This window comes from Zea mays, chromosome 1 (genome assembly GCF_902167145.1).
Source record: "Zea mays cultivar B73 chromosome 1, Zm-B73-REFERENCE-NAM-5.0, whole genome shotgun sequence".
In the NCBI taxonomy this organism is placed as follows: domain Eukaryota; kingdom Viridiplantae; phylum Streptophyta; class Magnoliopsida; order Poales; family Poaceae; genus Zea; species Zea mays.
This window is the reverse complement of record NC_050096.1, coordinates 254,429,477-254,442,702: the sequence shown is the minus strand read 5'-3', so window position 1 is coordinate 254,442,702 and position 13,226 is coordinate 254,429,477. Positions and strand designations below refer to the sequence as shown.

General features: G+C 46.6%; 1 protein-coding gene across 5 annotated transcripts in view; it reads left to right on the top strand.

Moving 5' to 3' along the window:
* The window catches only part of LOC103643663 (DUF21 domain-containing protein At1g55930, chloroplastic), a 40,629-nt gene that overhangs the window by 11,939 nt on the left and 15,464 nt on the right, over positions 1-13,226 (top strand). For 3 of the 5 annotated variants that reach the window (XM_020546808.3, XM_020546807.3, XM_035964300.1), the window contains exons 7-11: positions 29-168; positions 243-321; positions 431-494; positions 688-779; positions 3,190-3,255. In XM_020546808.3, coding sequence (XP_020402397.1) covers positions 29-168; positions 243-321; positions 431-494; positions 688-779; positions 3,190-3,255 — 441 coding nt within the window. The remainder of the gene's footprint in view (positions 1-28; positions 169-242; positions 322-430; positions 495-687; positions 780-3,189; positions 3,256-13,226) is intronic. The other 2 variants (XM_035964301.1, XM_008666823.4) reach the window with 1 other exon arrangement.

Here is a 13,226-nt window from a genome sequence, read left to right as displayed (position 1 = left end):
TAAAGTCAACACCTGAGTCTTTTAACAGGATATGATCGAGAATGTCCTGGAAATTAAAGATACACATGTGAGGGAAGTAATGACGCCTTTGGTGGACGTAGTAGCAATTGATGCTATCGCAACACTTATTGATTTCAAAAACTTGTGGGAAACTCATCAGTACTCTAGGTATTGTCAACTATCATTGTCGCATGTATTTTCAAGTCTTATTGTTCACATCTGCTGCTATTTATTATTTCCAGAGTTCCTGTATTTGAGGAGCGCATAGATAATATTGTTGGAATTGCTTATGCAATGGACATGCTTGAATATGTTGAAGAGGTCCGTCTCTTGTTTACCATTTAATGTAAAATTTAATCACAGTGATTCTTATTTGCTCCACATGATGCTTCTCTAATGGGAAAGTAAAAGATGTATTTTTCTTTTGAAGGTTGAGAAATTGAATGCAATCACTGTGAAGGAAATCGCACATATGCCTACATACTTTGTTCCAGGTAATTGCTAGTAACATTGGTGGAAACAAGTCACATTATAAACTCAAAAAAAGGCATCTGTCAATAGTTATAAGACTGGATGTTTCTCCAATGCTGTTATAGCTGCTGCCACAATTAATCATTTCTCCCTCATGTTTTCTCCCATCTACATGTCATAGATGTAAAATATGATATGATCTGTTTCATCTGGCAGATTCAATGTCTGTTTGGAACCTATTAAGAGAGTTCCGGATCAGGCAGGTTCATATGGCAGTGGTCCTCAATGAATATGGTGGAACTATTGGTGTATGTCCCAATGAAACCCAATTTCTATACTTTATGTGTTTACAAACTGGACACAGTTCAGTACTTGTTAATGATTCTAGTTATGTATTTCATCCAAGGATAGTTACTCGATTGAGTCCATTTTGACTTATGGCACACCATGAGATTCAACATTATTTACTCGAATCAATTTTTAGTTTCCAAGCATGCTAGTTAGTTCGGCTAACCATTGATGAATGCTAGTCAGTACATGGTGACATTCCGATGACCATTTATTGGCATCACTACTGGCTTTTATTCCACCAATGGCCATGTTTTTAGCGCAAGCCTGTGATGCGATGCTTCAAGTGATCTTGCTACGTTTTTTTCTTGAAAAGCGCAGGAGAACTGCGTCCCATTATATTAAGAGAAAAAATGGGTGGGGCACCAAGAAGAGCCCCAATACAAAGCGCTCCTTATAGAGGCCAGACACATGCTACGTAGCTTACATGACTGCAGCAATGTCAACAGTTTCGGTTTTCAGAAGTAGTTGATGAGTCAGTCAACTTCTCAGGAAACTTGACAAAACAAAGCTCAGATCGATGATTGGTCTTGCCACAATGATCACAAGGCTTAAAAATATTCTTAGGTTTCTGGGCAGCAGCCAACACACTGTGAGGATTACCACCAGTAGAGGACAGAGAATTAAGACGAGTCTCTTCAGCAAGTAAATTAGACAACGCCTTAGCCATAGTGAGAGTGTCAGAGCCCTGAAGTAAACGAGCACGAAGGGAATCAAACTCAGCCCGAACACCCATAACAAATCTGTAAGTGAAGAACTTCTCAATAAACTTATGAGCCGGACATGGATCAGTAGTACAAGCAGGCACCATTGATGTCAAAGCACTCATCAGGCGATCAAAGGCTGAGTAGTACTCATCAATACTCATATCATTTTGCTCAATAACATGTGTCTGCTGCATGAGGGTGTGTAATAAAGCACCACTGTCCTGAACAAAACGCTCCTTCAAATGAGACCAGATGGCTTTAGCAGTTTTGAATTTAGATAAACTCATAATCATAGACGGTTTGACGCTGTTCACCATAGCAGCCATCACTTTACCATCATTAAGCTGCCATGTTTTGATATCAGCAGCATTGCGACGATCATCAGCAAGAACGGGTGCCGCATCAGTCAAATGAAAGAGTAATCCATGTCCCCGAAGTGCAGTCTCAACACAGAAAGCCCACTCCGGATAATTTTGACCATCAAGAGTGATATTGACCACAATAGCATTTGTCGTCATATTGAATTGAATCAAAATCAAGGAGAATAGGAAACCTGAGACCAAAGACCTAGGAGCAGCGACGTCGCAGATCCGCGGTCGGTGCAGATTTCCGGTGGGAGCAGCGGATCTGCAGCCCTGCGTGCAACGACAGCAGACGGGGATCCGCGGAACTTGTCACAGGCAGTAGAACGGCGCAGGCAGAGATAGAAATCCGCCCCTGGCGCACTGCCCCTGGCAGCAGAGGGAGCCCTGCCCCTGGCACACTGCCCCTGGCAGCAGAGGGAGCAGCCCTGCCCCTGGCGCACTGCCCCTGGCAGCAGAGGGAGCCCTGCCCCTGGCGCACTGCCCCTGGCAGTGGAAGGCGCCCTGCCCCTTGGATTAGCGCGGACGACGGACACCCCTGGCGCGGACAGCCCTGGCGGCGGCGAACACCCCTGGCGCGGACAGCCAGGCGGCGGATCCAGGCGGCGGACGGCGCTGAGATGGGGGAGATCCGCCCTGGCGGCGGCGGATCCTGGCGACGAACACCCCTGGCGGCGGACAACCAGGCGGCGGATCCAGGCGGCGGAAGGCCGCGCGCCCCTGGCGGCGAACAGGGAAGGTGGCCGGATCTCCTGGCGGCGGATCGAGGACGGGGACAGCGATGGCGGACAGGATGCTGGCCGCGATTGGCAGCACAGCGACGGCGCGACGGCGCCCAAAAAAGTGGATCAGGGCCGGATTTAGACTAAACCCTAACCCTAACCTCCTCTGATACCATGTGACTAACCTTGATTAGGCGAGATGATTACCCACGTGGGTACTGTAGCATATATATAGGCAGACAATAATATGGGCCTTAATGGGCCTTAACACAATGAACATGTTTTGATTACATTTGCTGCTGAAAGGATAATTATTTAAGCTGTTTTTTTCATGACTGATGCAAATGATTGGACAACTCCATATTTAAGCTACTACTCATGTTCTCCTTTGTCTAACACATGACCCCTGGAAGTATAGCCATCGAGCAATTACCCTTTCATGTAGTGATATCTATCCAACTACTTGCAGCACTAAGTTCTATTGCGTTTAGAAAATGTTTATGCACAGTTTGTAATTTCGTATGTTTATCACTGCATGGACACTAGGAATTACTTGCTGAATTTTGTCAAAAAATGCAGATTGTAACACTAGAAGACGTAGTGGAAGAAATAGTTGGTGAAATCTTCGATGAGAATGATTCCAAGGTGATTATTTCTGGAATTTTTTGTTTAAAATATTGCAAATGGGTGTTCAGTGCTGTTAGTCAGTTTTGGTAAGCTAGAATCAGGGCTAGACATATGATTACCTTCCCCATGTACTCTAGCCAGAATAGGTAGGGTATATGAGTTGATTAGGCAAGGATCAATCTGTGATTGGGTGTTTATATAAACCCTGTGATCCTTGCCTATATATGTGTAACCCCTCTACCCTGGTATTTAATCAATCAATACTATTCTAACTACATTCCTACATGGTATCTGCAGTCCAGGTTCCTCTCCTGCCCCCCTACGGCGCGCTGCCACCAGCCGCCGCCGCTCCTTCCGCTGCTCCGGCGGGCTGCCCCCCAGGCGCCGCCACTCCTTTCCCTACTCCGGCACGCTGCCTTCAGGCGCTGCCACTCCCGTCGCCCCAGCCCCGCGTCCTGTGGTCACAGACCTCTTTCGACGCGCTGCCTTCAGCTAACATCTTTCTATATGGCCACAAATCTAACACAACATACACATTTTCACAACAATTATCTGCTGAATATGTCGTCTTTCTGTAGGCCAACATTCTGCACCGTACAACATAGCAAGTCTAATCGTCGTCCTATAAAACTTGCCTTTTAGCTTTTGTAGTACCCCCTCTTGTCATATAGAACACTAGATGCTTGACGTCACTTTATCTACCCTGCTTTGATTCTATAGTTAACATCTTCATCAATATCACCGTCTCTCTGTAGCATTAATCCTATATACCTAAAGATGTCCTTCCTAGGCACTACTTGACCTTCCAAACTAATATCTCCTTCCCCATGTGTAGTGTCGAAATCACATCTCATATATTCTGTTTTAGTTCTACTGAGTCTAAAACCTTTGGATTCTAGAGTCTCCTGCCACAACTCTAGAATCATAAGGTCATATTTTGCTGTTGTCAGCTATCCCAGTCTATCTTCTCATAGCAATAAATATTCCCAAATGGGTAATTTAGGCTATCGACAAGATTAGAAGGGGATTTATTTGGAAAGGTAGGAAGGAGGTCAATGGTGTCAGCTGTCTGGTTTCTTGCGACGTGGTTACAAGACCTATTAATCTTGGGGGTCTTGGGATCCCTAATTTGCAGTTCAAGAGCTGGGCTTTGCAATCAAAATGGTTATGGCTGGAAAAAACTGATCCAAACTGGCCTTCGCGAGGTCTGAAACTCCCTATTCAGAAGCATGTCAGGGAGCTGTTCTTAGCTTCTGTGGTTACTAGAATTGGGAATGGAGCCAACACTCTTTTCTGGTCTGATAATTGGTTGAATGGGACCGGGATCAGGGATATTGCCCCTGAAGTGGTTGCCAAAGTTGGTAAAAGTTTGATTCACTCTAGAACCGTGGCTCAAGCCCTGGAAAACTGACAGTGGGTAAGTGATATTCGATCCCCTCTGTTACTGGCTGGGCTTCAACAGTACCTACTGTTATGGGACGCCATGAGTGAGGTTGAATTATCCCAAGTTCCTGACCAGCATAGGTGGAGACATGTGGCTTCAGGGGTTTTCTCCTCCCAATCTTGTTACAAAATTCTTTTCATTGGTTCAGCCACTTTTGAGCCATGGAAAAGGCTTTGGAAGTCCTGGGCTCCTCCAAACTGTAAGTTTTCTTTGGTTGGCTATGAAGAATAAGTGATGGACCGCTGACATGCTTGAAAAGAGAGGGTTGCCACATCCAGATACCTGCCCTTTATGTGATCAACAGCAAGAAACAATTCAGCATCTCCTAAACCCATGTATCTTTACCCGTCAGTTCTGGAACAGTATTTTATCACCTTTTGGCTTGGGTCACCTCATTCTTTCCATTGACGAACCCTCCTTCGCGGATTGGTGGAGACGTCTGGACAATAGCATGCATAGAGACAAGAGAAAGGGTCTCAATAGTGCCATCATTCTAGGGGCATGGTGTTTGTGCTTTGTGGCTTCATCGCCAGACGATTTTCAATGGGGAATCACCTTCTTTAGCAAGGATGCAGAGATGCTTCTTAGATGAACTCATGTGAGCGAAAAGGCTTCTGGCCGAGTTGGTTAGGTGGGTTGAGTAGCACTCCTCAGGTCTTGGGTTTGACTCTCTGTGGGAGCGAATTTCAGGCTGTGGTTAAAAAAATCCCCTCGTCTGTCCACGCCAAAGCACAGGTCTGAGGCCCGGTCCCGGTCCCGATCGCAGTCGTTTCTCACATGGGCTACGGTGGCGCTGTGTATGAGTGGGATAGGGGTTCGGGTTTTTTTCGATCTGCGTGAGAAGGTCTTCTTTTTAATATAATGCCCGAGGGCTGTTTTACCCCCCTGCAGGTCGAGTTTTTTTAGATGAACTCATGTGTTGGGTTTTAGTTGGGGCTAAAAATATTGGGTCCCTATGTTTAGCTAGGGCCCTGAATGTATAAGTTTTCTTTCCTGTTAGACTGTGTGTGTGTGAGTGTGTGTGGGCTGGCACCACTATTGGGCTGCCGGCCCATTAAGGTTAGGGTTGAGTCTATATATATTGTATCCCATCTATTATCAATCCACTTTCATATTACTACATGGTATCAAAGGATTAGGGTTAGGGCTTCCTCCCATCCCACAGCCGCCACCTCGTCCCTGCCCAGGTCCAGCCGCCACTGGCTTCAGCGCCGCCGCCCCGGGAGACTCATCCATCCCTCCCGGGGCGGCCCTTCTCCCCAGCTGGCCGCCGCAACCCCCAGCCGGCGGCTCCCTTGGCCCTCGCCACCTCCCCTCCGATGGGCACGGCCGTCCCGAGCGAGCATCAGCACGCAGCCCGTGTGGCCGCCGTCGGGAACAGGCGTGCGGGCGCGAGCTGCCGCCTCACAGCCGCGGACGCGCAAGCGCGCGGACGTCGCCGCCACCCTAGGTGCCCCTCCCCGCGGCGGCGCCCTCCCTCCCCAACTCCGGCGCGGGCTCGTGGCCTCCGACCAAGCGTGGCCCAGCGCGGCCGCGTCTAGGCACGGTGGGCGCAAGATCCAACCCGTCGGCACCGCCCAGGGCGCGAGCGCGAAGGCCGGGTTGGGCGCATAGGCCGCCGCAGCCGCCGCCATCAGCGCCGCCGCGACCCTGGGCCTCGCCGCCGCCGCCATGGCCGTGGATCTGGCCGCTGGATCCCTTCCCTACCCCCTCTGCAGGCCGTCGTCACGCGCACAGGCGCCCGCCCAGCTGCCGGGCACCTCCCTCTGGCCGCCGGTCCTCCTTGGCGCTGGCGCCCTTCACGGCTACGACGTGACAGCTCCCTCTCTGCCGGCCACCCTGCCCCCTCTCCTTCCGTTGTCGTACTGCCGCGTGGGCGTGCAGGCCAGACGCCGCTGCCTCGCGGGTGCACGTGCGGTGCAGATCCGGCCCCTCTCACAGCAGGCTACACCGCCCTGCAGCCACCGACGTGCGCGTCCTTCCTGGCCTTCCTGTGCGCCCTGCTCGCCACTGTCCGCCGCCGCGCTGGGCCTCTCTACCCACCACCGTCGGCTCCCTCTCCGCTGCGTCCTCCGCCGGCACCCTCGCATGTGCCGCCTCCCCTCATCGCGCTGGCCACCTCCTAACTGCTCGCGCTGACGCGCAGCTGAAAGTCGCCTAGAGGGGGGTGAATAGGGCGAAACTGAAATTCTCAAAAATAATCACAACTACAAGCCGGGTTAGCGTTAGAAATATAATAGAGTCCGCGAAAGAGAGGGTGCAAAACAAATCGCAAGCGAATAATGAAGTGAGACACGCAGATTTGTTTTACCGAGGTTCGGTTCTCTCAAACCTACTCCCCGTTGAGGAGGCCACAAAGGCCGGGTCTCTTTCAACCCTTACCCTCTCTCAAACGGTCCCTCGGACCGAGTGAGCTTTCTCTTCTCAATTACTTGGAACACAAAGTTCCCACAAGGACCACCACAAGATCGGTGTCTCTTGCCTCAATTACAAGTGAGTTTGATCGCAAGAAGAAATCAAGAAAGAAGAAAGCAATCCAAGCGCAAGAGCTCGAAAGAACACAAGCAAATCTCTCTCTCTAATCACTAAGGCGTTGTGTGGAATTTGGAGAGGATTTGATATCTTTGGTGTGTCTAGAATTGAATGCTAGAGCTCTTGTAAGTAGTTGAGAAGTGGAAAACTTGGATGACTTGAATGTGGGGTGGTTGGGGGTATTTATAGCCCCAACCACCAAACTAGCCGTTTGGTGGAGGCTGTCTGTCGTATGGTGCACCGGACAGTCCGGTGCGACAGCCACGTCACCAAAGCCGTTGGGTTCCGACCGTTGGAGCTCTGACTTCTGGGCCCGCCTGGATGTCCGGTGGTGCACCAGACATGCACTGTAGATTGTCCGGTGCGCCAGCATGGGCGTGCCTGACCTCTGCGCGCGCAGCTCGCGCATTTAATGCGTCGCAGGTAGCCGTTGGCGCCGAAATAGCCGTTGCCCCGCTGTTACACCGGACAGTCCGGTGTACACCGGACAGTCCGGTGAATTATAGCGGAGCAGTTGAAATGAATTCCCGAGGCTGGCGAGTTCCTGAGGCCGCTCTTCCTTTGAGCACCGGACATGTCCGGTGTACACCGGACAGTCCGGTGAATTATAGCGGAGTTGCCTCTGGAAATTCCCGAAGGTGACGAGTTTGTAGTTGGAGTCCTCTGGTGCACCGGACATGTCCGGTGGCACACCGGACAGTCCGGTGCGCCAGACCAGAGGTGCCTTCGGTTGTCCCTTGCTCCTTTGTTTGAACCCAATACTTGGTCTTTTTATTGGCTAAGTGTGAACCTTTGGCACCTGTATAACTTATACACTAGAGCAAACTAGTTAGTCCAATTATTTGTGTTGGGCAATTCAACCACCAAAATTATTTAGGAACTAGGTGTAAGCCTAATTCCCTTTTAATCTCCCCCTTTTTGGTGATTGATGCCAACACAAACCAAAGCAAATGTAAAAGTGCATAATTGAACTAGTTTGCATAATGTAAGTGCAAAGATTGCTTGGAATTGAGCCAATATAAATACTTACAAGATATGCATGGATTGTTTCTTTATTTTTAACATTTTGGACCACGCTTGCACCACATGTTTTGTTTTTGTAAATCCTTTTCAAAGTTCTTTTGCAAACAGTCAAAGGTAAATGAACAAGATTTTGCGAAGCATTTTCAAGATTTGAAATTTTCTCCCCCTGTTTCAAATGCTTTTCCTTTGACTAAACAAAACTCTCCCTCAATAAATTCTCCTCTTAGTGTTCAAGAGGGTTTTGAGATATCAAGTTTTGAAAATACTACTTGCTCCCCCTTTAGAACACAAAGAGATACTAATTTGAAATTTATCAATTTGAAAATCATTTTAAAATTAGGGTGGTGGTTCGGTCCTTTTGCTTTGGGCTCATACTTTCTCCCCCTTTGGCATGAATCGCCAAAAACGGATACTATGAGTGAAATATAAGCCCTTTCCTAACTACTTTCTCCCCTTTGGCAAATAAAACATATAAGTGAAGATTATACCAAAGATGGAGAGTGATGCGGAGCGACGGCGAAAGATGAGTAGTAGAGTGGAGTGGAAGCCTTTGTCTTCGCCGAAGACTCCAATTCCCTTTTAATATACCTATGACTTGGTTTGAAATACACTTAAAAACACGTTAGTCATAGCATATATCAAAGAGACATGATCAAAGGTATACTTAAGAGCTATGTGTGCAATTTTAGCAAAAGAAATTCCTAGAATCAAGAATATTGAGCTCATGCCTAAGTTTGGTAAAAGATTGTTCATCAAGTGGCTTGGTAAAGATATCGGCTAATTGATCTTTAGTGTTAATGTATGCAATCTCGATATCCCCCTTTTGTTGGTGATCTCTAAGAAAATGATACCGAATGGCTATGTGTTTAGTGCGGCTATGCTCAACGGGATTATCCACCATGCGGATTGCACTCTCATTATCACATAGAAGAGGAACTTTGGTTAGTTTGTAACCGTAGTCCCGCAGGGTTTGCCTCATCCAAAGCAATTGCGCGCAACAATGGCCTGCGACAATGTACTCGGCTTCGGCGGTAGAAAGAGCGACTGAATTTTGCTTCTTTGAAGACCAAGACACCAAGGATCTTCCCAAGAACTGGCAAGTCCCCGATGTGCTCTTCCTATTAATCTTACACCCCGCCCAATCGGCATCCGAATAACCAATCAAATCAAATGTGGATCCCCGAGGGTACCAAAGCCCAAACTTAGGTGTATAAGCCAAATATCTCAAGATTCGCTTTACGGCCGTAAGGTGTGATTCCTTAGGGTCGGCTTGGAATCTTGCACACATGCAAACGGAAAACATAATGTCCGGTCGAGATGCACATAAATAAAGCAATATAAATAAAGCAATGAACCAATCATGGACCGGTATACCTTTTGATCGACGGATTTACCTCCCGTGTCGAGGTCGAGATGCCCATTGGTTCCCATGGGTGTCTTGATGGGTTTGGCATCCTTCATTCCAAACTTGGTTAGAATGTCTTGAGTGTACTTCGTTTGGCTAATGAAGGTGCCCTCTTGGAGTTGTTTGACTTGGAATCCTAGAAAATACTTCAACTCCCCCATCATCGACATCTCGAATTTCTGTGTCATGATCCTACTAAATTCTTCACATGTAGATTCGTTAGTAGACCCAAATATGATATCATCAACATAAATTTGACATACAAACAAATCATTTTCAAGAGTTTTAGTGAATAAAGTAGGATCGGCTTTGCCGACTTTGAAGCCATTAGCAATAAGGAAATCTCTAAGGCATTCATATCATGCTCTTGGGGCTTGCTTGAGCCCATAAAGCGCCTTAGAGAGCCTATAGACATGGTTAGGATACTCACTATCTTCAAAGCCGGGAGGTTGCTCAACGTAGACCTCCTCCTTGATTGGTCCATTGAGGAAGGCACTCTTCACGTCCATTTGATAAAGCTTGAAGCCATAGTAAGTATCATAGGCCAATAATATGCGAATTGACTCAAGCCTAGCTACGGGTGCATAGTTTTCACCAAAATCCAAACCTTCGACTTGTGAATACCCCTTGGCCACGAGTCGAGCTTTGTTCCTTGTCACCACACCATGCTCGTCTTGCTTGTTGCGGAAGACCCACTTGGTTCCTACAACATTTTGGTTAGGACGTGGAACTAAATGCCATACCTCGTTCCTAGTGAAGTTGTTGAGCTCCTCTTGCATCGCCATCACCCAATCCGAATCTTGAAGTGCTTCTTCTACCCTGTGTGGCTCAATAGAGGAGACAAAAGAATAATGCTCACAAAAATGTGCAACCCGAGATCGAGTGGTTACCCCCTTATGAATGTCGCCGAGGATGGTGTCGACGGGTGATCTCGTTGGATTGCTTGGTGGACTCTTGGGTGTGGCGGCCTTGGTTGTTCATCCTCCTTGTCTTGATCATTTGCATCTCCCCCTTGATCATTGCCGTCATTTTGAGATGGCTCATCTCTTTGATCTTCTCCTTCATCAACTTGAGCCTCGTCCTCATTTTGGGTTGGTGGAGATGCTTGCGTGGAGGAGGATCGTTGATCTTGTGCATGTGGAGGCTCTTCAGATTCCTTAGGACACACATCCCCAATGGACATGTTCCTTAGCGCATTGCACGGAGCCTGTTCTTCACCTATCTCATCAAGATCAACTTGCTCTACTTGAGAGCCGTTAGTCTCATCAAACACAACGTCACAAGAAACTTCAACAAGTCCTGAGGACTTGTTAAAGACTCTATATGCCCTTGTGTTTGAGTCATATCCTAGTAAAAAGCCTTCTACAGTTTTAGGAGCAAATTTAGATTTTCTACTTCTCTTAACAAGAATAAAGCATTTGCTACCAAAAACTCTAAAATATGAAATATTGGGCTTTTTACCAGTTAGGAGTTCATAGGATGTCTTCTTGAGGATTCGGTGTAGATATAACCGGTTGATGGCGTAGCAGGCGGTGTTGACCGCCTCGGCCCAAAACCGATCCGATGTCTTGTACTCATCAAGCATGGTTCTTGCCATGTCCAATAGAGTTCGATTCTTTCTCTCCACTACACCATTTTGTTTTGGGGTGTAGGGAGAAGAGAACTCATGCTTGATGCCCTCCTCCTCAAGGAAGCCTTCTATTTGTGAGTTCTTGAACTCCGTCCCATTGTCGCTTCTAATTTTCTTGATCCTTAAGCCGAACTCATTTTGAGCCCGTCTCAAGAATCCCTTTAAGGTTTCTTGGGTATGGGATTTTTCCTGCAAAAAGAACACCCAAGTGAAGCGAGAATAATCATCCACTATTACAAGACAATACTTACTCCCGCCGATGCTTATGTAAGCAATCGGGCCGAATAGATCCATGTGGAGTAGCTCAAGTGGCCTGTCGGTCGTCATGATGTTCTTGTGTGGATGATGGGACCCAACTTGCTTTCCTGCTTGGCATGCGCTACAAGTCCTGTCTTTCTCAAAATGAACATTTGTTAGTCCCAAAATGTGCTCTCCTTTTAGAAGCTTATGAAGATTCTTCATCCCAACGTGGGCTAGTCGGCGATGCCAGAGCCAACCCATGTTAGTCTTAGCAAATAAGCATGTGTCGAGTTCAGCTCTATCAAAATCTACCAAGTATAGCTGACCCTCTAACACACCCTTAAATGCTATTGAGTCATCACTTCTTCTAAAGACAGTGACACCTACATCAGTAAAGAGACAGTTGTAGCCCATTTGACATAATTGAGATACATAAAGCAAATTGTAATCTAAAGAATCTACAAGAAAAACATTGGAGATAGTATGGTCAGGTGATATAGCAATTTTACCCAATCCTTTGACCAAACCTTGATTTCCATCCCCGAATGTGATAGCTCGTTGGGGATCTTGGAGAGGAGAACATCTTCTTCTCCCCTGTCATGTGGTTTGTGCACCCGCTGTCGAGTATCCAACTTGAGCCCCCGGATGCATAAACTTACAAAACAATTTTAGTTCTTGATTTTAGGTACCCAAACGGTCTTGGGTCCTTTGGCATTAGAAACAAGAACTTTGGGTACCCAAACACAAGTCTTAGAGCCCTTGTGTTTGCCCCCAACAAACTTGGCAACCACTTTGCCGGATTTGTTAGTCAAAACATAAGATGCATCAAAAGTCTTAAATGAAATGCTATGATTATTTGATGCATTAGGAGTTTTCTTCTTAGGCAACTTGGCACGGGTTGGTTGCCTAGAGCTAGATGTCTCACCCTTATACATAAAAGCATGATTAGGGCCAGAGTGAGACTTCCTAGAATGAGTTCTCCTAATCTTGTTCTCGGGATAACCGGCAGGGTACAAAATGTAACCCTCGTTATCCTGAGGCATGGGAGCCTTGCCCTTAACAAAGTTCGACAAATTTTTAGGAGGGGCATTAAGTTTGACATTGTCTCCCCTTTGGTAGCCAATGCCATCCTTGATGCCAGGGCGTCTCCCATTATAGAGCATACTTCTAGCAAATTTAAACTTTCCATTTTCTAAGTTATGCTCAGCAATTTTAGCATCTAATATTGCTATATGATCATTTTGTTGTTTAATTAAAGTCATGTGATCATGAATAGCATTGATATCAACATCTCTACATCTAGTACAAATAGAAGTGTACTCAACGATAGATGTAGAGGGTTTGCAAGATTTTAATTCTACAACCTTAGCATGGAACATATCATTCTTAGTTCTAAGGTCGGAAATAGTAGTATTGCAAACATCAAAATCTTTAGCCTTAGCAAATAATTTCTCATTCTTATCTCTAAGGGTAGCAAGAGAAATATTCAACTCATCAATCCTAGCAAGTAAATCAACATTATCATTTCTAGAATTGGAAGTTGAATCAATACAAACATGAGAATCAACCTTAGCAATTAATCTAGCATTTTCATTTCTAAGGTTGTCAATAGTCTCATGGCAAGTGCTTAGCTCACTAGACAATTTCTCACATTTTTCTACCTCTAGAGCATAAGCATTCTTAACCTTAACATGTTTCTTGTTTTCTTTAATTAG